Source organism: Lissotriton vulgaris, chromosome 3_1 (assembly GCF_964263255.1).
Source record: "Lissotriton vulgaris chromosome 3_1, aLisVul1.2, whole genome shotgun sequence".
Lineage (NCBI taxonomy): Eukaryota > Metazoa > Chordata > Amphibia > Caudata > Salamandridae > Lissotriton > Lissotriton vulgaris.
This window is the reverse complement of record NC_141689.1, coordinates 1,559,621,399-1,559,648,280: the sequence shown is the minus strand read 5'-3', so window position 1 is coordinate 1,559,648,280 and position 26,882 is coordinate 1,559,621,399. Positions and strand designations below refer to the sequence as shown.

General features: G+C 47.8%; 1 protein-coding gene across 1 annotated transcript in view; it reads right to left on the bottom strand.

Moving 5' to 3' along the window:
• Window positions 1-26,882, bottom strand: part of CENPE (centromere protein E) — a 1,817,274-nt gene that overhangs the window by 832,609 nt on the left and 957,783 nt on the right. The window contains exon 34 of the mRNA XM_086962044.1: window positions 7,556-7,798. Within this exon, the coding sequence (XP_086818170.1) occupies window positions 7,556-7,798 (243 nt within the window). The remainder of the gene's footprint in view (window positions 1-7,555; window positions 7,799-26,882) is intronic.

Genomic DNA, 26,882 nt, shown 5'->3' with positions numbered 1-26,882 from the left:
TTCCAACGTGCAGAACTGCTGACATTGCGCGTTCTCTTCGGTGGCGAATAGATCCAACCAAGGCTCTCCCCACTGCTGAAAGAGACCTTCCGCCACGTCAGAATTCAGACGCCATTCGTGATCCATCATGCACCGGCAGCTGAGTTCATCCACCCTGGGGTCCAGAGAACCTGCAGGTGTTAAACCACCAGGGTGATCCAGCCATGTTCAGAGGCGCAGAGCTTCCTGACAAAGGGTCCACAACGCCACCCCGCCCTGCTTGTTGCAATACCACATGGCGGTGGTGTTGTCCGTGAACACCTGCACTACACTTCCCCGGACAGAGGGCAGGATTGCCTTCAGTGCAAGCCGGATCGCACGCAGCTGAAGGTTGGTATGGAGCCGGGACTCCAACGGAGACCAGAGGCCTCTGATCTCCGCCTCTTCCATGTGGTCCCCCCATCCCAGGAGGGACGCATCCGTCCCCAGTTGGGGAAGGGAGAGGGATCTGCCACTGACCCAATCGCGGTCCATGAGCCACCACTGCAGCTGATTCGCAGTGCCCTCCGAGATCAAGACGAAGGTAGGACAGGTTGCCCCGATGCTGTGAACACTGGATCTTCAGGTCCCACTGCAGAGCCCGCATCCGCCACCGGGAGTGATTCACCAGCAACTGCAAATGAGTCCAGAACCGCTCCGATGGAGAGGAGCTTCTGAGAAGGACACGTGTGACTTCAGCACGTTGATGGAGAACCTCAGCGAGTGCAGAAGATCGGCCGTAGTCTGGAGGTGGGAGACGACAGTCTGGTGCGAAAACGCCTTCAACAACCAATCGTCGAGATAGGGGAAGACTGGAACCCCTGATCTGCGCAGATGAGCTGCGACCACCGCCATAACTTTCGTGAACACCCGAGGGGCACTGGTGAGGCCGAAGGGGAGCAATGTAAACTGAAAGTGCTTGTGGCCTACCGTGAACTGCAGGTAGCGCCGGTGGGCCGGCAGGACGGGGATGTGGAAATAGGCGTCCTTCAAGTCCAACGCTACCATCAAGTCTCCAGGGTCTAGGGCAGCCAGGATCTGAGCTAAAGTCTGCATCTTGAACTTCTCTTTGCGGAGAAAGCTGTTGACGCTCCGGAGGTCCAAGATAGGGCGCAGGCCCCCCCTTGCCCTTCTTAGGAACCAGAAAGTAGTTGGAGTAGCAACCACGTCCTACTTCTGGCCCAGGAACGCGATCGATGGCCCCTTGGCTAAGAGGGCCATAACTTCCTCCTGCAGAAGCTGCAAGTGATCCCCCGACATGTGGCGGTACTGCGGTGGCATGGATGAGGGATCACCTCGAAGGGGAGGGAGTAGCCTCTTTGGACGAATTGCAGTACCCACCTGTCCAAAGTGATGCTACGCCAGTGGAGGAGGTGATGGTGAACCCTGCCCCCCACTGGCGTCGAATGGGCCTGAAATCTCGGACTAGGAAGGCTTTGAGGCAGATGCTGCTGGAGTGGCTGTGGACTGACCGGGCCTCTGTCCCCCTGCACCACCACGGCGTTTACCACGACCGCGTTGAGGGTGGTTCTGCGACTCATGGCTGGACGAACATGTGGGGGCACCCCTTCCTTGGCCACGAAAGAGGCGAAAAGCAGAAGGCTGCTGGCCCTGGCTTGACAGGCCCAAGGACTTAGCCGTAGCCCTGGAGTCCTTGAAACGCTCAAGCGCACTGACTGCTTTGTCGCCAAAAAGGCGAGAGCCATCGGAGGGCATGTCCATGAGCGTGGACTGGACATCCCCTGAAAAATTGTCGAACCTCAGCCAGGCGTGGGACGGGTCGCCACCGTCGTGGAAATCACTGTGTGAAGTTGGCCTGATATTCAGTGTTCACTATTCTAGTGATCACTATGTATCAGTCCAAACAACCCTTATGGTGATTGGTTGTAAGTCAACCGATAGACCAGCTATCCTAGTAGCATGGACAAGAGCAGTCTTCGGGCTAAACTCTAGAGGGCGTGTTAAGCCAGCTGTTATACCATCACATATACCCCTTGAACACCAAGTGAAAGAACACCACACAAGTGTTATGAAAATAAACAGTGTATTTATTTAGATCACAACAGCCCTGTACTCTTTATGAGGACAGGGTACTAAGCACACAACAAAACTCTTACGAAAATACTTTGAATTGCACAATTTACACAAATGCCCGAGGGGCACGGAAAACCATATAGTATGGAAGTGGAATGCGAAATTACTAGCAGGTAAGTACTGGACTAATAGGCTGTGGAATCGCTAGGACTACGTTACTGAACCTTCAGATTACTAGTAGGAGGCCTAGGGGACTCGGGTGCAGAGTGTGCACTCTCACACGGGATGCGGGACAAAGTCTATGGAGGCTAGTAAAAGCAAAGTTAGTGTTCTCGGGCGAACCCGATAAGGTAGGTTGAAAACGAAAGTGGATCTGGACCCTTGGATAGTGAGGCTATGCTGGCACCGAAATGCCGAAGTTACCTAGCCCAGGGGCTGTGGCTGCATAGGGCTGAAAAGACGTCGGAAACATTCATTGACGAACCAGGAGCCTGAAAGAAAAAGGTGCTGGCAGGCGACCAGTGAAGATTGTTCGGTGGATCCAAGCCTGGATCGAAGATGGATGACACCTGAAAGCAGAGGGGACCAAGTTCTTAACCACTAGCCAGCGATCAGATGGGCACCAGGATGGCACCAGATGGTAGTCACCTCGACCAGGTGAGTGGGCGACGCTGGGCTCTGCAGTCTCACGGACCAGGAGGCGTTGTCGGCGACCAGGATGGAGGTGCGAGCTGTCCCACGATGGTTGATGCGGTCGACGTCGCTGGACCCAGGATTGGGGCAACAAGTCTTGGCAAATTCAAGCCCACGCGGTGGACCTAAAATGGCGTCTGGAGTGGACCAGGAGGGTCCGGGGTGCTCCTCTTTTGGAAGGGAGCAAGGGCCAGTCTGGAGCAACCAGACTAGCAGTGGTGATGTCGTCGGTCGTCGTCGGGAAGGCCACAAGCCAGCGGGCTAGTAGCCAGACAACGCGGTGAGCAGCAAAAAGCAGAAGGGCCCCACGCAGATCTCGTGGAGGCTGGGAGGCTGGACTTCGGTGCTGGAGCTGCTCAGGGTCGGGGCTTCTCGGACCCCAAAGCACTCACCAGAGGATCCCTCGGCGGTCGTGCTGGATAGAAGTCGTGCAGTTCTGATGATGGCCGGTCCCTCGAGGTCTCGTCGCACCTACGGTTCTCAGCTTAGCTGTAGAGGTAGGTAGAGGTCAGAGGTGCCAGGGAAGCGGGGTCTCGTCGAGCTGGTCAGTCGGATTCCGAAGGAAGGACGTGCAGCAAACCGCAGAGTTCTTAGATGGTGCCTGCGGATGCAGGGTGACTACTCCTTAGTCACAAGGGAGAAATCTTGAGTAGAGTCGAGAGTTCCTTTCGTGGAAAGTAGTTTCTTGATTCAAAGATGATCTAATCTGGAAGGGTCCCCGCTCCGGCCTTTATCCTAAAGAAAGGGGTCGGTACGCGACTAGGTCCTGCCCTAGGGGTGGGACCAGGAAGGGGGGTGGTTACACCCCTCTCCCATGCCGGACTTTCCCCAGGCCAGGGGCTGGTGTGCGCCTGGAACTGGTTCTAGCCGGCAGATGCGTAGTGAGCACCGGGGTGCCACTTGCAGTCACCTTCCTGTAAAGCCCTGCCTACCCAGGATACACAAAACCCTGTCTGGGATGGTGCTAGCACCGCCCCTGACAGGAAACCCTTTGTCCAAGCTCCCCTCGCTGGAAGGACTCCCAGCTGCAGGGGGTCAGACTTGTGTCTGTGGTGGCAGCATCCATTTTGTGATGCTGAGGCTTGAGTTAACTTTAACCAGGGTTCACAGTTACATACATGTCGTGTCCCTCTAGAAGGGTGGAATGCTAACCCCGTCGCCAGAATTGGCGAGGGGTTAGTATTCCAATTCGTATGACACCTTACTCAACATGTTTTGATAAAGCGATACCAAAGATAGCATTTAACCGCGAGGATTATAATGCACTTAAGAGTATATGGTATGCGTTATCATGGAACAGCTATTAGGACTTGGTTCCGCAAGCTGCAAACGGGCTCAGCTCATGCCAGAGCACCATCTCACACGATTCCAAGCACTCTGCCTTAAGGATTGTCAAGGCCTGCCATAGGAGTGACTGATAGGAATCTGTGTGTCCATTTTGGGGTTAGATATAGGTATACTATATCTAAAGCAAAGGGTGATTACACCACCTTGCCCCAGCTGTCGTGCAGCCAGTTGTGTCCGATTTGGATGGCCAGCCAGGGGTGGCATAATACATGCTGCAGCCCCTGGTAGGCCCTGGGTACACCTATGCCCTGGATACCTAAGGTATGCTGTACAGGGACTGATAAGGTGGCCCAGTACCAATTGGTAAATGCACCTAAGGTACATGGAATCCATTTTAGAGAGAGAGCAGTAGGCCTGGGGTCCTGATTGGCAGCGTCCCAGGCCAACAAAGTCGGAAAACCAGCAAAACACCAGGCAAAAAGTTGGGGGCAACCATAGTCAGGTATCCACCTTCCTACAGGCCATATCCAGAATTTTAAGTTGGACTTCAGGCCGAAAGGTGGTAGCTTTTAGCCAGCCCTGACGCCTGAGAACAGCCGCCCCTGACAGTTGGCTAAAATTGGTATTCGCTATGTCAATGGCTCCGTCGATGGGTCTCTGCAGCTGCACGCTCCCCTTCTATCAAGATTTTACGAGCCTCTTGTCTTTTATCTTCTGGAATTAGGTCAATGAGACCAGCCATGTCTGACCACATTTGGCAATCATAACGTCCTATAATCGCCAAAGAATTCTCAGCCTTATCGAGGCAGCAGCCATGGTGGAGAATTTTTTACCGATAAGGTCCAAACGGTGTCCTTCTTTATCTGGTGGCGTAGTAATGGGAGTGGCCGGGTTTTTAGATCTTTGTTGCACTGCCTGCAAAATGACCGAATCTGGCCGCGGGTGTCCAGTAAGGCATGAAGGGCTTCCGAAAGGAGCACAATATTTTTTGTCAATCCGTGGAAGCACGGCAGGTACAGAGCAGGATCCTTCATTACTTTAATGCCCTCCTTCCATATATAATCTATAATAGTAATGGCTCTAGACACCTTCCTAGTTTCTTCTTTAAAATCATGAAGAAAACAGTCCGACTGCTCCACTGTTACCAGCAGTTGAAATCTATCCGCAGCTTGCTGCATAAGATTATGAAACCCACCTATCTCTTCAGGTGGCGAGTCTGAAGGATGTGGAGTTGGCGGAGACGGCATGGGGATAACAATCATCCCACGGGTCTAAAGGAAGTTTATCCGGTAACTCTCCTTCTACCTCTTCATCTGAAGAAGTATCCAGAGTCCGGGTAGGTAAATCAGGTTGCAGAGGTTCTTCGACCGGAGATCTAGGTGTTGGAATCTCAGGTTGAGGGATCGATTCCGGAACTGCTGCAAGTTGGGTTGGAGAAACAACCTGCTGTGACGGGAAGCGCCGTCTATAGTCTGCCAACATGGCCTGTAAGTCCTGGATGAGGCTCGTAGGCAAATGGCTGAACTCCTAGACTGCCTCTGGTATGCTGCACGATGAGGAACTACAATGTCCTCTTGATAATAATGTTCAGCATAGTCATCGTCCTCGTCATCACCCTCAGTCATCCTCCTCATGAGCATAAGTCTCCAGGAGATGAGATGGTGTAAGTGGTGTAAGTGGCGAGATAGAACAACATTCTCGCCTGTGGTAGGATGTTAACTGGAGAGGTTTTGAAGAATTAGGCGTAGAAAATTCATGTATTGTGACTGGAGGCTTTGTAGAAGCAATGTCCTTTGACATTGGTAACTGGATTATTGCAGGCGTCGACACTGGCTTCGTCGACGGGACCACCGTCGACGGACTCTACTTCACCATAGACTCTACATAGTCGATAGGATCATCGTCGACGGACCCTTCCTAGTTGACGGATGAGACAATCGTCAACGGCGTAGATGTTTTCGTCGATGTCGACGACGGAGGCTTCGACGACGGTACCTTCATCGACGAGTGTTTCTTCGACAACAAGGCTGTCGACGACGGGTCGTCGACAACGGTTCTTTTAGCCACAATGGAGATCCTAGTCGATAGGAGAGGTGATAGCTGTTGTAGAAGTAACAGAGATGGCAGAAGTTGAGAAGACAGAGCAGCTTTTACTCACAGTTTTATGTTTCTTTGAGTCTTTAAGAGCTGAGGCTTCAGAGAAAGACGATGGAGATCTCTGCAAAGAGCCTGAAGTGGAGTGGGAGGTTTTAACATGTTTTCTCCCCTCACTAGGTGAATCATCCTGCGATCTTGCTCTTTTACTGGAGGTCGAAGCTCTGTCATCATCAGTAGTGGAAGATTTGAGCCATAAAACTACTCTTGCCTTCCTATCCCTTAAGGTCTTAGAAGGGAAGGTGCGGCAAATCTTACTATTTCTTGCCTCATGCTTCGGATGAAGGCAATAAATACAGTCCTTAGGTTGGTCATCAACATGGTCTTTCACAGGTCCTGTAAGGTCTAAACAAGGCCTTCTTCTCAGACATCCTGAAGTAGAGAAAAAACTGAGTAGAGACTCAGGGAGACTCCCTTCCACACTACGTGCAGTGAAAATCTGAGGAGAACTTGCTCTGCAGAACGGGTTCTAGAGGGTGCTGTAAGCTGATTGGCTGAGCCAAAGTTCTTGGTCCTTTTGACATAAGGAGGTAGATAGGCTACTGCAATTTAGGCCTCAGGCTTTTCTCTTGGGCCTACTACTATGGTTTACTTTTGGCACTGCTTTTTTTTATATACGGTGGGACTCCCGCCTCAGCGCTTTTTTTTATATACCGTGAGACTCCCGCCTTGGCGAGGGGGAATGATTCAGGCATGTGAATCTATAAAAGATACCCCAATACTGGATAAACTCCAATTGTTACAAAATGCTGCTGCACAATTATTATTAACCATTCCTAAAAGCCATCCCACCTCGGCTGGCATAAGATCTCTACACTGGCTCCCTATCCAGCAACAAGTAGAATTTAAGGCCCTCTGTTTGGTGCACAAGGCATAATATGGAAGTGGTTCGGTTGATATCCAGAAACTATTCTCATGGTACATTCCCACCAGAAATCTTAGATCCACAAATGTGGGTATTATTCATGTCTCCAAAAGTTACAGAGCAAGGTCGGGAGGTAGGAGTTTATCACATTGTGCAGCTAAACTATGGAATCAGATGCCTATCGCAAAGATAATGCAATCCAACAGGCAACCTTTTAGGAAACTGCTAAAATCTTGGTTGTTTCCCACTAACTAAGTTTCAGTTATCAACAACAGTCCCTCTTCACATTTTCAGCGCAAAGGCACCACAGCATTCGAGCTCTTTATAAAAATGTTATCTTACATAAAATCTAATTCAGACTAAATGGTCATTTTCATAAAAATGGTAGAACTTCAAAGGCTCGTCCTCCTAACTAATGAAAAGCATAACCACCTGCAAGTAGTTTTCAGTGTTTAAATCTCAAACAATCTTGGCTGCAACAATTTATTGTTAATAGTAGGTTACCTGCTCAATTTTTGTCGCAACTTCTTCCTTGAGCTGGTCTCTTTCTACTTTTAGAGAGTCTTGCACCAGCTGCAACTCAGCTTTGTCTTGAGTAAAAGCTTCTGTAGATTGTTTGAGATTCTGGAGTTGCTGCATAATTTCACATTTTTCATCTTCTACTGCTTTCAGAGCAGTTTCACTGGCTTTTAACTGTTCTTCCAGGTGTTGCATCTCAGAAGTAAATCTCTTCTGCAGCTCAGTTTTCTGATAAAAAAAACATTTTATTTCATGATTTTTTTCCTGCAGATCTTCAGTTAAAGAGGTCAATTGAGGACAATTAAAAATTCGAAAAGTAAAACCTGGACATCAGATTATTTTATTTTTGTCTGGCATGACAGAACCACAGATTCCTCACCTTATTAATATCCCCCCAGTGCCACAATGGATGCACAAGATTTTTGCAACATAGCCTCGGGCGCAGGTAGGTTGAAGTGTTGACGCAGGTCGGCACCAGAAGTGACGGTTGTGAGAAGTTGGCCTGATATATGATGCTCACTAGTTCTAGTGATCACCTTGTATCAGTCCAAACAACCCTTATGGTGATTGGTTGTAAGTCAACCTTATAGACCAGCTATCCTAATGGTAGCATGGACAAAGCAGTCTTAGGCTAAACTCTTTTGGCATGTGAAGCCAGCTGTTTTACCACATATAACCCCTTGAATACCAAGTGAAAGGACACCACACAGGTAGTTATGAAAATAAACAAGATATTTATTAACTAACATACACCTCTGAACTCTTTATGAGATCAGAGGGCTAAGCACATAAAAATTTCTTAGCAAAAATACGTTTAAGTTGCACAAATTACAATGGTGCCCTAGGGGCACGACAAACCATATACTAAGTAAGTGGTATAAGGAAATTGATAAAAGGAATGGAGCTGTCCAGAGGCTGTAGGATCGCTGGGACCACGCTATACTAACTCTAGGTAGGTAATAGGAAGCCCACGAAACTCATGTGCAGAGTGTGAACTCACACGCGAGATGAGTAACAGTGTCTATGGACAGTACAGTTCAAGAAAAAGGTGAGTACGGACAATCCTGACTATGTAGAACTAAAACGACTGTGGAAATGGACACTAGGAGAGTCAAGCTACTCTTGAGCACCGAAATGCTCGTGTTACCTCACCCACAGGCTGCGGGTGCATAGGTGCCAAGTCGTGTTGGGTTCCGGCGTTGAAGTCTATGGAGCCTGGAAGAAAAGATGCTGCAGGCGGTCAGGAGGAAGATGTCCGGTGTGATCCAAGGGTGGATCAGTGAAGAGCAGACCCTGAAAGCAGAGGGGACAATGTTCAAAGTCACTAGCCAGTGACTGGAGTGGAACCAGGAGTGGAACCAGATGTCGTCTTTGCGATCAGGTGAGGGTGGACGCTTGTCTCTGCAGCCACGTGGACCAGGTGGTGTCTTCGACGACCAGGATCGAGGCACGAGCTGTCCCACCCAGGGTCTCGCTGTCGGCGGTGTCTGCTTCGGATTCGCAGTCAACAGGCCTTGGCAAAGGCAACCCACGCGGTGAGTGGAAACGGCGTCTGGAGTGGACTAGGAGGGTCCGGGGTGCTCCTCTTTTGGAAGGGAGCAACGGCCAGTCTGGAGCAACCAGACCAGCAGTGAAGATTTCGGAGTTCGTCGTCTAGGAGGTCACTAGCCAGCCGGCAAGTGACCAGACAACGCGTCGAGCAGCTAACAGGCAGAAGGGCCCCACGCAGATCTCGTGGATGCTGGAGGGCTGGTCTTCGGTGCAGGAGCTGCTCAGGGTCGGGGCTTCTCAGTCCCCAAAGCACTTGGACGAGATTACCTCAGAAGTCGTGCTGGAGCGAAGTGCTGCTTCTATCAAGATGGCCGGTCCCACGTGTCTCGTCGCACCCACGGATCTCAGCTGTGCTGCAGATGTAGGTAGAGGTCGGGTCGGTCTGGGAATCCGGGTCTCGTCAGGCTCTGAAGTCTGGATCCTCGAGGGAAGACGACAAAGGGAAGCCGCTGGACGCTGATGGTGCCTGCTTGTGCAGGGTGGACACTCTTTGCCCACAAGGGAGATTTCTTCAGTCTTCTGTGGCGCAGAAAGTCGAAGTCCAGAGTTTCTTCTTGTAAAGTTGTTCAGGATAATCTAATTTGGAATGGGACCAGCTCCTACCTTTATCCGGCTAAAGGGGGCTGTACTACGACGAGGTCCCTCCTCTGGGTGGGACCAGGAAGGGGGGTGGTTACACCCCCTATCCTTTGTCCGGTCTTGCGCCAGAACTGGGGCTGGGGTGCCCCAGGAACTGGTTTAGACCGGTGTATGCACAGGGACACCTTGTGTGCCCCAGGCATGTCTCATTACTTTCAGCCCTGTAGTACCTAATACACAAAATCCTGTCTGGGGTGGTGCTAGCACCCCCCAAGGCAGGAAACTCTTTGTCCAAGCCTCCCTCGCTGGAAGGACTCCCAGCAGCAGGAGGTCAGACTTGTGTGTGCGGTGGCAGCATCCATTTTGTGATGCGGAGGCTCGAGTTAACTTTAACCGGGGTTCACAGTTACATACATGTTGTGTCCCTCTAGAAGGGTAGAATGCTACCCCCGTCACCTGAATTGGCGAGGGGGTAGTATTCCAATTCGTATGACACCTTACTCGACATGTTTTGATAATGCTATACCAAAGTTGGCAATAACCTCGAGGCTTATAATGCACTTAAGAGTATATGGTATAGCGTTATCATGGAAACAGCTAAAGGACTTGGTTCCGAAAGCTGCAGACAGGCTCAGCTCATGCTCGAGCACCATCTCACATAATTCCAAGCACTCTGCCTTCAGGATTGATAAGGCCTGCCATAGGAGTGACTGATAGGAGGATATGTGTCCATTTTAGGGTTAGATATAGGGATACTATATCTAAAGCAAAGGGTGATTACACCACCTTGCCCCAGCTGGTCGATCAGCCAGTTATGTCAGATTTGGATGGCCAGCCAGGGGTGGCATAATACATGCTGCAGCCCCTGGTAGGCCGGGATTGCACCTATGCCCTGGGTACCTAGGGTACACTGTACAGGGACTGATAAGGTGACTCAGTATCCAATTAGATATGCACCTAAGGTACATGGTTGCCAATTTAGAGAGAGACAGCTTGGCTGTGGGTCTGATTAGCAGGCCCACAGCCAGGGAAAGTCGTAAACCAATGAAGCAAAAAGCAAAAATCGGGGGTGACCATAGGATTGCAGACCCCACTCTCCTACAACGGTCAGCGATGTTTAAAAGTACCACTTAAGCACACTGATGTCAGTTCCTTCTTTGGCACTGTCCGCGCCTTTAGACACAAAACCCCACAGTATTAGTATGCAGATTTCTAACTTGGGACCTTTTCAGATAGCAAAATAAAACATTCCCCAGAATGGGGAGCTGGGAGGGTCCTGTGGTTAGATGGAATATCCACAAGAAAAAGCTTGAGAAAAGGTAAACAGCTTTTTTTCAGGTGGATACTTCTAAACGCATATTCTACAATCTTGTGAATAGATACTTCAGCTTAAAGCATTACCTCTCATGGTGGTGTGCCGGTGAAATGGTCCTGATCAACAAATCCTTCAAGACTAAAGGTGTAAAAAGCCCTTCATGTCGAACCGGACAGTCAAAGCAGTATTGATTCCTGAAAGTGTGAACTGATGCTCATTTTGCAGCCTGACAGATATCCAGAACGGGTTCTCTGCATGCCACAACAGTGGTAGCAGCTTTGGCAGAAGGAGCCAAAAGAACCTCTGGAGGTTGCTTTTTAGGCAATGCATAACAGAACCAAAAACAAAGGATTATAGATCTAGGTAAGGCTCTTTTCTGCACTGCTTTGACATTCTTTCCCCCAGGTAACCCTACAATGAGTTGTTCATCCACCCAATGTTCTTTGTGGGATCAATGTAAAAACTCATTGTTCATTTGGGGCCCAAACGGGTAAAGACTTTTCACTTTCAATGGGTGAGGAGGAATAAAAAATGTTAGAAGAGTGATAGAGTGTTAAACATTAAGAACAAATAAGTTACCTTCGGTAATGATGTATCTGATACAGACATATGTTAGTTGTAGATTCCTTACCATAGAATTTCCCCCAGGAGACATGCTGGATCCAGAGATTTTTTCTTCAGCACTACTCCTGCACGTCGTTAAGTGGCGTTGGTCGGCTTCACATCCGTCGACTGCATAGTGGATGCCAGGATGACGTTGCGGGACCAAATAGATGCCACCTCTGTGCGCTGTCAGTTTTTAACATGACTTTCCACTAGGGTTGGCGGATTTTGCGTAGTCGCACTACGCAAAACTCGGCAAAACGGTAAAAAATCTCTGCAAGCATGCAAAAGTTCTGCGAACACGCGGAATTGCTTGTTTCGCCCGTTCACGATGCTATTTTCCTGTTCGCGAACGCTGTTTGTGTGCTCGGGGAGAAATATCTCGGGAATACGCATTTTGAAGCGCAAACAAGCAAAAAATTCTGCGAAGACGCGAAATTTTGGGCAATTCCAAGTTCTCCGCGGAACGCAAAATTACCCAAATTCCGCAAACGGACAGAAATTACCGCCCAGGCCTACTTTCCACACCAGAAACGCAGATCAATGAATAAAACGGACCACTGGTGAGTCAAAACGAGGGCCCTTTAGGTGCGTCTCTATCCCTAGAAATCAGTTCGCAGGGAGGATGGGTGGGGTAGTAAGGAATCTACAACTAACGCATGTCTCTACCAGATACATGGTTACCAAAGGTAAATAACTTGTTCATCTGATAGATACTATTAGTTGTAGATTCCTTACCTTAGAATGGATACCACAGCAATACCATCCATGGAGGAGGGTCTGCGAACCAAGATCAAACCAGAAAGTCCTGGAGGACCGAACAGACCAAGTATCCATCCCTCCAAACTTAGCTATCCAGGCAGTAGTGTCTGGTAAACATGCGCAGGTATGCCCACGTTGCTGCCTGACAGATGTAAAGGACAATCACCACATGCTAATGCCATGGTTGCTCTAGTGGAATAAACACACAACCCCACAGGAGGGTCCTTTTTCACCAAAGCCTAGCATATTTTCATGCATAGGACAACTCATAGGGAGATGGTCTGTTTCTGAACAGCCTGTCCTTTATTGGCACCCACGTAGCCCATGAAGAAAATATCATCCACCCGGAAGTCTTTTGTGCGATCAAGATAAAAAGACAATGCACTTTTTGGGTCCAGACAGTGGAGTCTCCTTGGGAGGGATGCAGGGGTGGAAAAAAGATGGGCAGAGTGATAGATTGTCCCATATGAAAAATCATAACCTTAGGAAGGAATGAAGGCTTGGTCCGTAGCACAACTTTATTCGGCTAGACAGATAGAAAAGGGGGCTAGAAGATAAAGCCTGTAGCTCACTCACTATGTGTTAGACCTGGCACCTTGGCGTGGGTCTCCCATTTTTTTCCGTTGCCTCATGTGTTTTTGCTGGTGTTAGATGCTTTGGGCACTGTGCAACTGCTGTCCAGTGCCACAGTGCCAGTGCTCCCTATTGTAAATTGATGTATGAATTTGTGATTCCATAATTGGCTGGTTTGTTTTACTTGTCAGACCCTAGTACAGTGCACTGAGAGTCCCCAGGGCTTGTAAACCAAATGCTGCTAGTGGGCTTTCACCACTGGTTGAGCCACCCACAGAAGCAGCCTGTAAAACTGTGTCTAAGGCCTGCCACTGCAGAGCCTGTGTGCAGTCTGGTACTGCCATGCTGACTGGGCAAGTGCACCCACTTGCCAGTCCCCAAACCTTCCATTTTCTTCATATCAGACACCCCTATGGTAGGCCCAAGGACAGGGTGCAATGTAAGTATAAGGTAGGACATGCCCTGGTGTGTGTGGCCTGTCCTAATAGTGAATTACAGCCATTTTCGTTTTTCACTATTGCAAGGCTTACTGTTCTCCATAGGCCAGATTGGGCAGTTAGATTATTACATTTTATAATTCTGACTCAGGGAACATGGGGGAAAGTTTAGTTTAGTATGCCTGAACTCAGAATGATAAAATGCATCTTTTAGCAAAGTTGGTTTTAACATTTGGTGTTTGAAAATACCACTTTTAGAAAGTAGGTATTTTCTTGTCTAACTATCCAAGCCTGCCTCTGCTAGGTTGTGTATTCCTTGTCTGGAGTTTGAGTGACAGGGCTGGGGGATTCCAGGAGACAGGATGAGTCAGCCCAGTGGTGAATACAGAGATCTGCATCTAGATGAGAGTGAGGAAGTTGCACCTGGGACCCGAATAGGGCTGTGCCTTCCCTCTACAATGCTGGCTCCACCTCCTGTGGTGCGCCCGATGCCTCTGCCCTACACTGTGAAAGGAGAGAAGGAGTCATGTAAACAGAGTGCTCCAGAACTGGTTTAGACTAGGCAAAGGCCCCTCTGGCCTCAAAGAACAAAGGATTTTGGGGTATAAGTATTGGGACCCTGATCCCAAAAACGTAGATCACTTTTGGACAACAAAAAGAAACCTTTGCTCAGGAGATGAACCTGAAGAAACGGAGTAGAGACTATCCCTAAGCTGAATTGCTACTTGGGGGATTGGCCTGCAGTGGTTGCCTGACTGCAAAAGAAAGGAGAAAGGACTTTGTGTGCTTTATTTAACTTATAAGGATCTCCAAGGGCTTGAGAGAAGAGCTTGCCTCTTGCTGAAGTCCCAGGGACGACTAACTTCAACCCTCAGCTCCCCAAGAGTTCTTTGGAAGTGCCTGCTGCTGTTTTGGGCCTTCTGAGGGACTGCGTGTCGCAAGGAGCTGGCAGCGCGACTCAAGAGGGAGAAGCGTGTCGCCGTCGCAGCCGCTGCTGTTGCATCGTCGATGTCGCCACTGTAGCGGTCTCATTGCACTGCATCTGAAGTAATGCCAGCCAAACCCGGAAGAAGCGTGTCATTGCAGCCGCTGCCGTCACATCATGGATGTCGCAGCTGTATCTGTCACATTGCACCGCATCAAGAAAAGTGCCTTGCATCCACGGGGAAGCGTGCCGCCGTCGGAGCTACTGTCGTCGCATCAGTCAACAAGGGTGTTGCCGCTGCAGTTGTCGCATTCAGCGGAATCGTCTTGCATCGTCGGAGAAGGGTGTTGCCGCCAAAGCCGCTGTCGTCGCATCACTGAACAAGGGTGTCGCCGCTACAGCGGACACATCGAGCCGAGACTTATCGCAACATCGGAGAAGCGTGCCGCATCAGGAAGAACTTGACGTCTTTATTTCTTTGCACCGGATCTTTGCCGCATTTCCATCTTTGCAACACTCTTGATGCCCTGCGTGTCGCATCTGAAGGCACATTGACTCAAAGTGTCGCATTTTAAGAACTAAAGAGAACTAAGCTTAAACTACCATTTTAAGTATAGTATTGTGGATTTTTGTCATTTGTGGTCTTGTGATAAGTTTGTATAAATACTTATTTTTATATAAAACCTGTGTGGTGTCCATCTGTAGTGTTGTCATTTGATTACTGTATGTGTTCACAAATGCTTTACACACTTCCTCTGAGATAAGCCTGTCTGCTCGTGCCAAGCTACCAAGGGGGGGTGAGCAGGGGTTATTTCAGGAGTGTACCCCCTTACCCTGACTAGAGGCAAGGGTCCCTATTTGTCACAAGTACCTACCTGTACCAACTAGAGAACCCCCAAATCTAACACTATGTGAGCAGAGGTTATGGCAACAAAAAAAGGCAGTTTGGAGAGTAAGCAACCTGAGGGGACAGTTATGAAGAGGCTGGAAGGGAGTACACCTAAAAAGGAGAGAATCAGATTGAAGTCCTATTGGGGCACTAGAAAAGGAGATAGAGGGAACAGATGAGTAAGGCACTTAAATAATCTGTTAATGATGAGAGAAAGAAGGATGGTCTGGCATCAGAAGAAAAGCAGAGATGGCTGCAAGATACCCTTTAGGAGTCCCAAAGACAGATCCCTACTAGGCCAAAGGAAGTATATACAAGAGAACCTCTGAAAGGGGGTCAACAGCCTTTGCTGTGCACCATGCCACAAATTTCTTCCATCTACAGGTGTATACAGTTTTAGTGGAGGGATGCCTGGCTGCTCAGATAACATTACAGACTTCGGGCAGAAGTTCAAAAGCTGTAAACTACCGCCACTCAATCTCCACCGAAGGAGGTGGAGACTGGACCGGTTTAGGTGAGGAACCCTCCCCTGCTGCTGCGGGAGAAGATCTTTCCGAAGGGGCAGTCTGATCGGAGGATCGATAGCCATGCTCAGGATGTCGGGGTACCAAACTCTTCATGCCCAGTCCAGAGCTACAAGAATGAATTGAGCCCAGTCACAGTTGATCTTCTTGAGCACTCTGGGTAGAAGTGGAACAGGCGGAAAGGCGTACAGAAGGTGAAGCTCCATTAACAACGAAAAGAGTCGCAGAGCGAGTGCCGCCTTGGAAACTCCAAAGCGCAAAACTACTGACATTGAGGCAAATCGATCTAATCAAGGCTCTCCCCACCGCTGAAAGAGACCCTGCGCCACCTCCGGATGGCAATTATAGGCAGGGGAAACCCAATAAACCCTTGTAGGCTTGGGCAAAGTGCAATTCAAAACAACAGGTGCTACAAGGGATTTGTTTTTAAATTGTTCGGTCTAAGTTCTGAGTTGTACCATAGTAACACACTCAACAGTATCCACAGGATAACGATATTATTGTAAATGGATGAATGAATTGATGGAAGGTCAGAAGAAAAACAGAGCAGAAGGATTTATATTTCAAAAAAATCTTTACTGAAAACAAGTTGTGGGAGATAAGTGTACAAATTAATTTTAGCAAGAAATCATGAACAAAGATTGACAAAAATGTATCTATAGTTCATGACTTAACACATCAGCTCCTTATTAGTGAAGAAAAAACAACCCAAAATAATCAATTAAATGTGGTTGTGAGTTCGTGTTGTGGAACAACATTAGAGGAGTTGATGGAATGTCGACGTTTCGGTCTCGGTTGCTGATGTCAAGAAGACCATCATCAGGACGATAGCTTCAATCAAGTTCTTGAAAATACATGCAAACCGCCTCAGTTGGTTGTGTTAGGTGAGTTGAAACACCAAGGGTGTAAGACGCTGTTCTAGTCTGTGCGTTCTCTTGTAATTAAAGAAAAAGAAGTGCAAACCGCCTCAATTGGTTGCTCTAGACGAGTTAAAACACCAAATTTGTAGGGCACTGTTCGAATCTGTGCGTTCTTTTTAAACAGGGTCGGTTGGCAGAACAGCGTATCGTCGGTCGGCAAAACAGCGTATCGTGGCTCAATAGTTAGTCAGAACTTGATTGAAGCTATCAAGATTTTTGACGGCCAACTAAAGGAGGCCTAATCTTTCATACCTCAAGGGAGTCTTTGCTTCAGCAATTGAATAGTCATCGTCCTGATGATGGTCTTCTTGACATCAGCAACCGAGACCGAAACGTCGACATTCCATCAACTCCTCTAATGTTGTTCCACAACACGAACTCACAACCACATTTAATTGATTATTTTGGGTTGTTTTTTCTTCACTAATAAGGGGCTGATGTGTTAAGTCATGAACTATAGATACATTTTTGTCAATCTTTGTTCATGATTTCTTGCTAAAATTAATTTGTACACTTATCTCCCACAACTTGTTTTCAGTAAAGATTTTTTTGAAACATAAATCCTTCTGCTCTGTTTTTCTTCTGACCTTCCATCAATTCATTCATCCATTTACAATAATATCGTTATCCTGTGGATACTGTTGAGTGTGTTACTATGGTACAACTCAGAACTTAGACCGAACAATTTAAAAACAAATCCCTTGTAGCACCTCCGGATGGCGACACCATTCGTGATCGACTAGGCACCAAGGGCTGAGTTTGTCCGCCTTGGCTTTCAGGGAGCCCACCAGGTGTTGAACCACCAGGGTCATGTTCTGTTGTACCAGCCACGTCCAGATGCAGAGAGCCTCTTGACAAAGGGTCCATGACCCCACCCTGCCCTGTTCGTTGCAGTACCACATGGCTGTGGTGTTGTCAGTGAACATCTGCACCACTTTCCCGCTGAGAGAGGGAAAGAATGTTTCATTGCCAGTCTGATCGCCCGGAGTTCCAAAATGTTGATAAGGAGGCGATACAGCACCGGAGACCAGATGCCTCTGATCTCCGCCTCTCCTAGGTGGCTGCCCCATTTAATGTAACACATCCATCACACTGTTAGATCGGGTTGGGGAAGGAAGGTAGGAAGGAAAGAAGAGGGTCGGGGGGAGATAGGGGGGGGGGGGAAATCGGCCTATGAACCAATCTAGGTTTGTTAGAAAACACTGCAGTTGGTGTGCAGTTGCCTGGTATTGCCTGGAGAAGGGCCAGGAGACTCCAAGCACCAGCAACGGTTGCGGCTGGTGCCGCATCGAGCCATTGTCACTTTTGCTCCCGGAGGTGCTTCATTAGCAGCATGGGCTCCGTTAGCGTAGGAAGCCCGGTATTGCCTGGAGAGGGGGCAGGAAGCTCCAAGCCCCAGCAACACTTGCGGCTGCTGCCTCACAGTCATCGTCACTTATGCGCACAGAGCCGGTTCATTAGCAACTCCGGGCTCCTGCAGCGCGGGGCGGGCGCACATATGCCAAGGGCAGGCCTACCTGAGCCTGTCCGCGGCTGGTCGAGGCTGGGCTGTGCCTACTCCCTTGGCACAGAAGATCTTATGCAATCATTCATCCTGAAGGGCCCAGTCATTCGTTTGGACACCATGCAAGCCGCAGAGTGTTGCAGAAGCTCCTACAGTGAGTACTAGGTAGTTCTTGCCCTGCTTTTTGGCATCTGGAGGTCCTTTTGAACTTGGGCAAAATGGGGAGGAGGAAGGCAGGTCCTGTGAATACCCCATCTGGCAAAAAAACATGCGATCATTGATTCTTTTTTGGCGAAAGCAGAGGGGGCCATCTCAAAAGAAAGGAATCGGGCAAAGAGGAGGCTTTCCTTGGACTTGGGTAGCCCCTATCTCCCCTCGCTGGGCAAACTCTCAGACCAGGCCAACAAAAATCCCTGGAAGGAGCACCAGGGGCAGTCCTGGTGGTTTCAGATGCCCCTAGCCCTACCCTGACCCTTATACTGATCCTGAATCCAATAACAAGGCATCTACTGCTTCTGTTCAGGGAGCGGACTTGGGAGGGGGGTGGCACTAGCACCTAAGAGGCTGCGGCAAGTCAACAAGAAGTTCGAGTCTAAAGAGAGAGAGGAGGGACCTGCAAATATCAATCTGAGGGGCGTAGAAGAGCTCTGGGCTCCTTTAACACAAAAAAAGATTGAGTACCGACTGATCTATTGACCAATATCTGGAATTAAATCACCAAAGTAATGTTAGACTCTAGAGATACACTAGGTAGAGTTGAAAATGTGTTTGCCTCTATTAACCAAGCACCCCGACTACTATCTCACAGCAGCACACAGTACAAATTGGAATCTCCCCTCTAGATATTCAAACACCAGCCAGACCATCATTGCTATTCCTAGGGCACCAGGAGTTACGAACTGTGAATCTGAACTTTTGGGTGCCCTGCCTCAACCCCTCAACCTCCACCCATGATGTTCAGACCCGACCTATCAGTGCCCACCGACACAGCAACGGCAGGGCTCGAGTCGGTGGTACACGCAGGTACACGGCGTACCCCCACTTTTTTTACAGGGTGGACGCCGCCCCCCCTGATCCCCCCCCCCCCGCCAAGAAGCTGGGCCCCACAGTAATATGCTGAAAGTGTCCCAGTGTAATTTTCACACACCGGGACACTTCGCATGCGACGTCATGAGGTCATTTGCATATTGTCAGTCCCCCCCACTTCCTCTTATAGGACTTGTGCCCTGAGCAACGGGAAGTAGCAACAGATAGAATAGTTGCCACCAATAGTCCTGATTTACCAGTAATTAATCTTCTCCCAGCCGGCAGCCACCACACTGTGGTCTTGATCCTTAAAGAGACAAACCCACTGACCAACTGAATAATAAAGTAACACACTGGTTAAGTAAACACACCAGATTTAAAGTGGAGTACCATAGGCATATTCGGATGGCTAGGAGGGTTTCTTGGATAGGAAGGTCTAGGAAAACATTTGAGGGCGATAGTGTGATATTCACATTTAGATTCCCAGAACTGGCACTAAACATCTTGCAACAGACCTCCCAGCCCCACTATCTTTAAACTGATATTAAGTCACTACCACTGGGTTTCTTTTATAGGCCCACCTATTACATCATAACCAGTAACCATCCCTCAACCTAGGAGGGGGGCTCGTTTTCCTTTGGGGGAATACAGACCACGCTTAACCCCTATGCTCCCCTGAGGGACCTTAACAATCCAGATTGACAGCGAGAGTGCAAGGGTAAAAGTAAAGCCAGTGTCATGCCTGTTGAATAACCGACACAAGAGACCGGTGATTAAGGAGATACAGCCTGGTGTAAACTTAGGCCATCATTTTAGTAGCTCAAGAAGCACTGGACCAGGTAGCCCAATGGCGGGTTCCAGTGTGCGACTTTTAAACCATACCCAGAGTAGGGGGGGGGGGAAATCAACATTTTATTTCCTGGAATGTGGCAACTGTAGCCGCAAAATTTGCTGATAGGTGGCTCAAATGTATCCGTTTTTTTAAACATGATTTGATTCAGGAGACATGGGAAACTGAAAATAATTTTTTCCTCAAGGGTTATAAACATTTTTCTGCACAGCCGAGGGTTCAAGAACAGGAAGAGCAAGGGGTAGCTTAATCATCTTCATAGACTTTCCACAAAGCACCTGAACTGGGATTCCAATGAAGCACAAGGCCTCAAATTAGCGGTAGGCAAATCGCGTTGGTTCATATTAATCAATTTTGATAATGTGAAACTTAAGAACCATGGGCCCTCAAGCCTTGCATAATTAAGTGATCACCTTGTGTTAATACAGGGTAAAGGTCTACCGCAGGTGCATCTAATTTTATTAGGAGATTTTAACTGTCATTTATGCCCAGACCTAGCCCTGAATTGGCGAGATTGGTCCACAAGTCCAATCAGGGACGGTTTGCACATGGAGCATTCCTTAGAAGGGTGTGAACTGAATGGTCTCCTAAACATTTATGGCATGAAATATACCCCGGATTGGATTGCTAATCCCTTGCATTCTTCTGTGCCTCCGAGTTAGAAAGGCAGGGGATGATTGTGCAACAATTATCGATTTAGTTTGTGTTTCTTTTCTTTTGGGGCGGTATATATTTTCTTTTAACATTCAACACAGTCCTTTTAGTGATCACAATCCTTTGACTTTAGTGCTTGAAGTGTCGGGCAACCAGACTGTGCTCGTTCGCTCCTGGAGAAGAAACCATACATGCATTTATTGCAAATGCGCAATCAGTCGCCAGTTTATTAACAGTCCTGGTAGTCACCACTCGCTCTGAATTCCTGAGAAAGTTTAATAGCAAGTGCTCCAAGGCAACTTAAGATGGTCGTGAAACAGACCCCACACGACAGATCCTGGATGGCAACATGTCGCAGTAACTATAAGGGGGCTATCAAGGGCCGGAATAGCTTGCTACAAAAACAAGCCTGGGAGAAGTTAATAGAAGGATGCAAACAAAGGGACTGTACCCTTTCCTTTTCTAGAGGGTCATCAACAGCCGAAGTTTCTCAGAGCCGGAAAAACCAGGACTAAGTCATATCATTACCTCGGAGCAATGGAAGGCTCATTTTGAGGGAGTTTATAATCATGGACACAGTGAGCAATCCATTAGGGACATAATCCCCTTACTAGAGCTGGATCCATTACATTTACTCTTGACTAGGTTAGGTTGGGCATTGAGGGATTGACCCGGAACAAGGCCCCCGGTCCAGACGAGATTCCTACAGACCTTGTGTGTGACAATACAGATGTCTGGGTTTTAACCAGGGTACTAAATGCTGCAGCAACAGTAATGCCTCTCTTGTGGTCCACTGCCTCCATTGTCCCAATTTTCAAGAAAGGGGATACGGACAATCCTCATTGTTACCGTCGTATATATCCCTTAAAGATGCCACTGTTAAGGTCCTTGGCCGAGTCTTGTTAAGGAATATGCTACTTACCAGTATGCATCTGTTCTTGGCATGTAGGGCTGCTGACATTCATATCTGTGCATAGATCGCCACCTAGTGTTGGGTCCAGATGATTGCACATTGTTGTCCTGGAAGAGTCTTCGAAGTATCACGAGATAGGTGGCTCCTCCCCTGGACTACAGTCCGCATGGGCATCCTCAGATTGTTTTTCGCCATTGTGGCAGAGATGGAGTGTGGTACAGCAAGAGATGTCCTTGCAAGAAAGTAAGAGTAAGAATGAATGCTACAGCTGCGACAGGCACCGAGGAGGAGGGTGGGCGATATGAATGTCAGCAGCCCTACATGCCAAGAACAGATGCATACTGGTAAGTAGCATATTCCGTTCGAGGCATGGGGGCTGCTGAATTCATATCTGTGCATAGAATGTATAGCAGTCTCTCCCCTAGCGGTGGCTACCTGTGCCAGCTGCAGCAGTCTGAAACAGAGTTTTTAGAACAGCCTGTCCAACAGCAGCTTGCTGTTTGGAATGTACATCTACACAATAGTGTTTTGTGAAAGTATGTATGGTAGTCCATGTGGCTGCTTTACATATTTCCTCTAGAGGAATGTTTCCTAGGACAGCCATGGATGCCCCTAGTTTGCGTGTGGAATGCGCTCTTGGGGGAACTGTTAAAGTGCGTTTTGCTTTAAGATAACATATTTGAATGTACTTAACTATACATCTGGCTAATCCAGATTTTGAAATGGGGTTGCCTTTGTGTTGTGGTGAAAAGGCAACAAACAACTGCTTAGTTTTCCTAAAATCCTTAGTTCTATCAATGTAGTATAGAAGAGCTCTTTTGACATCTAGTGTGTGTAGAGCCCTTTCAGGTACTGACTGGATTTGGAAAGAACACTGGCAGTTCTATTGTCTGATTTATATGAAAATGGGATACCACTTTTGGCATAAATTTAGGGTTTGTTCTAAGAACTACCCTATTTGCATGTATTTGGATGAACGGCTCTTAAATAGTTAAGGCTTGCAGCTCACTAACTCTTTTAAGCGAAGTAATCGCTACAAGAAAAGCTACCTTCCATGTTAGGAACTGTAATTCACATGAATGGAACGGTTCAAATGGTGGTCCCATTAGTCTGGTTAAAACGAAGTTTAGGTTCCAGACAGGTGAAGGTGGGTGTTTTGGGGGTATTATTCGTTTGAGTCCCTCCATGAATGCTTTAATTGCAGGCACTCTAAACAGCGAAAGATGCTGCCTGTTTTGAAGATAAGCTGCAATGGCAGCTAAGTGTATTCTTATAGAGGAATAAGCTAGATTGCAACAATGTAGGTACAAAAGGTAGCAAATTATATTTTGCGTTTAAGCATCTAGTGGGTTTATGTCATTGTTATTACAGTAAATGACTAAACGCTTCCACTTTGCTGCGTAACAACCTCTGGTAGTAGGTCTTCTTGCTTCCTTGATAATGTTCATACAGTCTGGAGGTAAGTTTAGGTATCCAAACTCTAAGATTTCAGGAGCCAGATTGCAAGGTTCAGTTGTTGCGGATCTGGGTGCTGTATGTCTCCATGGCTCTGAGTGAGAAGAGTGGGTGTTAGCCGCAGTCTTTGATGAGGCACCACGGAAAGTTCTAGAAAAGTTGTGTACCATGGTTGCCTCGCCCATGTTGGAGCAACCAGCATTAGTGTCAATGAATGTTGGCGTAATTTGCGTGCCACTAGCGGTATTAACGGTGCTGGGGGAAAAGCGTACGCAAATTTGCCTGACCTGTTCATCCATATCGCATTGCCCTGCGACTGCGGATGTGGAAACCTGGCAGCAAAGTACTGGCATTTTGCGTTTTCCTTTGTGGCGAACAGGTCTATCTCTGGTTGACCCCACTGTTGGAAGTACGGTTGTAGCATTGTGTGATGAATCTCCCACTCATGCATTTGTGTGCTGTGTCTGCTGAGCAGATCCACTATTTGGTAGTCCTTGCCTGGGAGGTGTTCCGCCATGAGAAAAATGTTTCTTTGAATGGCCCACTTCCACATGCTATGGGCTAGATGTGATAGCTGTGGAGAGTGTGTTCCTCCCTGTTTCTGTATGTAGTACATTGCTGTCTTGTTGTCCGTCCGGAACAACACAGTTTTGTTGCATAAATGTACTTTGAACGCTTTGATAAGAAAATTGCCATAATCTCTAACAAGTTGATGTGCATTTTCTTTTGTTGTGTCGTCCATAGGCCTTGCACTGTGTACTGAAGGACATGGGCTCCCCATCCTGTCAGGGATGCTTCTGTTGTCAAAACTATCTGTGGTACAGGCTCTTGGAACAGTCGTCCCTTGCAAAGGTTTTGTGGATTCCACCAATGCAGAGAGTTGTATGCACGACTGGTCACCAACACTAGGTCTTTTAATTGTCCTTGAGCCTGGTTCCACTGCTGTGCTAAGCACTGTTGTAGCGGACGCATGTGCAGTCTTGCGTGAGGGACTATGAAGATGCACAAAGCCATCATGCCTATGAGTTGCATAAACACTCGGGCAGAGAGGGAGTGTTGTGGCTTGAACTTTTGGATTAGCAGTTGCATACTGTTTATTCTTGCAGTGTTTGGGTATGCTTTTGCTGCCAGAGTATTTATTGTTGCGCCCAGGTACTGCTGTACATGGGACGGCTGGAGATGAGATTTTGGGTAGTTCAACGTAAAGCCTAGACTGTGCAGGAGGTGAATGGTTTTGGACATGTCGTTGGCACATTGCTGGGCCGACTTTGCTTATATTAGCCAGTCGTCCAGGTACGGATAGACGTGAATATGTTGTCTTCTTAAATGTGCAGCTACTGTCGCTAGGCATTTTGTGAACACCCTTGGGGCTGTTACACCAAATGGAAGGACTTTGAATTGGTAATGTTGATTTTGTATGGTGAACCGTAGATATTTCCTGTGAGCAGGATGTATTGGTATATGAAAGTATGCATCTTTGAGGTCCAAAGTTGCGAGGAAGTCTCCTTGTTGCAGCAGTGGTAAGACCTGTTGTAGAGTGAGCATATCGAAATGATCTGATAAAATGTATTGATTTAGGGGCCTGAGGTCCAATAGGGGTCTGAGATACCCGTCCTTTTTGGGGATGAGGAAGTATAGTGAGTATACCCCTGTACCCTGATGTTCTAATGGTACTAGTTCTATGGCCCCTTTTTGCAGCATACTGATGACTTCTTGCTGCAATACGTATAGGTGTTCTGCAGACATAGGACGGTGTCTTGGTGGTATGTTGGGCGGTGTGGAGGTTAGCTCTAGGCAATAGTCATCCAGGATAATTTGCCTTACCCACTTGTCTGTAGTGATGTTTTGGCAGACTGGTAGGAACTGCTGTAATCGTCCCCCGACTGATGTTGTGTGGTCTGGGGGTAGCGCTAAGAAGTCACTGTTTTGTGTTGGTAGAGGATCTGGTGGAATTATTCCCTCGTCCTCTGCCTTTGTTGTTATCGCCGCGGTATCTACCTCTATTGTTTTTATAGTAGGTGGTTTGCGTATTTGCTTTGTAGACTGAGGTCTGCTGTGATGAGCTACCTCTTGCAGCACCTCTGTAATTGGAGCGACGAAAGGAGCCTCTATGCTGTTGGGATTGTAAGACTCCCATAGACTTAGGTGTTTGTGTCCTTTTTCATTTTGTCTAGGATTGTATCTACAGCTGGACCAAACAAATAGTCAGGATTTACTGGCTGATTTAATAAAGTAGACTGGACTTCGTTTTTGAAACCTGAGATGCGAAGCCAGGCATGTCTCCTGAGCATAACACTGGTGTTAATTGATCTGGCCGCTGTATCTGCCACGTCTAGGGCACATTTAATGGAGGCGTTAGTTATTAGCTTTCCCTCCTGTACAAGGTCTTCAGCCTGTTCCTTGTAAGGTTCAGGTACATGTTGGAGAAGTGTCTCTAGGGTGTCATAATGTGCCCTGTCGTACCTAGCTAACAGGGCTTGTGTATTAGATATTCGCCATATATTAGCTGATTGAGCAGCTACCCTTTTTCCTGAGGCCTCCAAGATCTTTGATTCTTTGTCAGGAGGTGGAGCTTCTCCAGTGGTTTGTGAGTTTGCACGTTTACGTGCATTGGATACCATTAAGGAATCCAAAGGCAGTTGTCCCTTAATATATGTGGGGCCTATTGGTGCTGGCCTGTACTTCCTCTATTCTGGGGTTAATGTCCCGTGCCCTAGTGGTTTCTTTAAATATGTCACCTGCATGTTTAAGTACCCCTTTTAACATAGGTAGTGTTTTGACAGATCTTTCCAATGTGGCAAAAGTGTCAAAGAGGAAATCCTCTTCAATGGGGTCTGCATGCATCTCTACTTTGTGATGGAGGGCTGCCCTATCTATAAGTGCATTAAAAGCAGCTGTATCCTCTGTAGGAGAAACCTTAGAAGGGTATTCAGGTGCATCTGGAATGGGCTGAGAATCACCAGGCTGTACTGGGTCTGCCCATGGTTGAGCTTGACTGTCTTGGTCAGGGTCTACTGTGTAATTGTATTCCTCATTATCCTCATAATCCACCTTCATCTGAGTGTGTGGGTGTATATGAGTATGTGTTTGGTATAGTTTGGTTTGAAGTTGCAAAGTCCCTTTTCTTTTTGAGTGGGATGACATAAGTCTCAGTTTCTGGTCTGATTTTTCTCTTGTAGAGAGTGACTTTGCCAGAATTAGGGTCAATGTAAAGTTGTAACTGTTCTTCTGATGAGGGGTCTGGATACAAGATCTCCTGCTCAGTAGTTCTTGGTTGTTTTGCCAATGTTTTTGGTTTAGTTTGTTTCAGGTCGATACCGGTTTTTGGGTCGACTGCCTTAGTTTTAGAGGAAATTGGTAGACCAAATTTGATCGGTCCGAGAGTTTTCTGTGTTTCAACAGTCTTTTTAGGTTGTGCCTGTTTCTTTGGAGCCGATGTTTTTATTGTTTCGACATTTTTTGTCGAGTCGATAGCCCCCTTATGATTTTGTAGCATCTTCGGATCCAGTGATTTCGGACCGATGCTTTGCTGTCTCGGCTCGATGCTTTTCTTCGGGTCGATTTTCTTCGGCTCGATATGTTTTTGTTGCACATCCATTGGTTTGTCGACTGATTCGGTTCGACAACCTTTTTCGGATCGAGTCCCCCCTTTTTTGTGTTGTCGACGCCGATCTTCTCGGTTCGACTGCCTTTTGTTTTGGAGTGGATGTAGGTGCGCCAGTCTTCGGCTCGACTACCCTTGTGTTTGACTCCGATGGATCGACCTAGTTTGGTCCGAAGACCGTATTGTCGACGATTTTCTTTGGGATTGATTCAGATGGATCGATGTAGT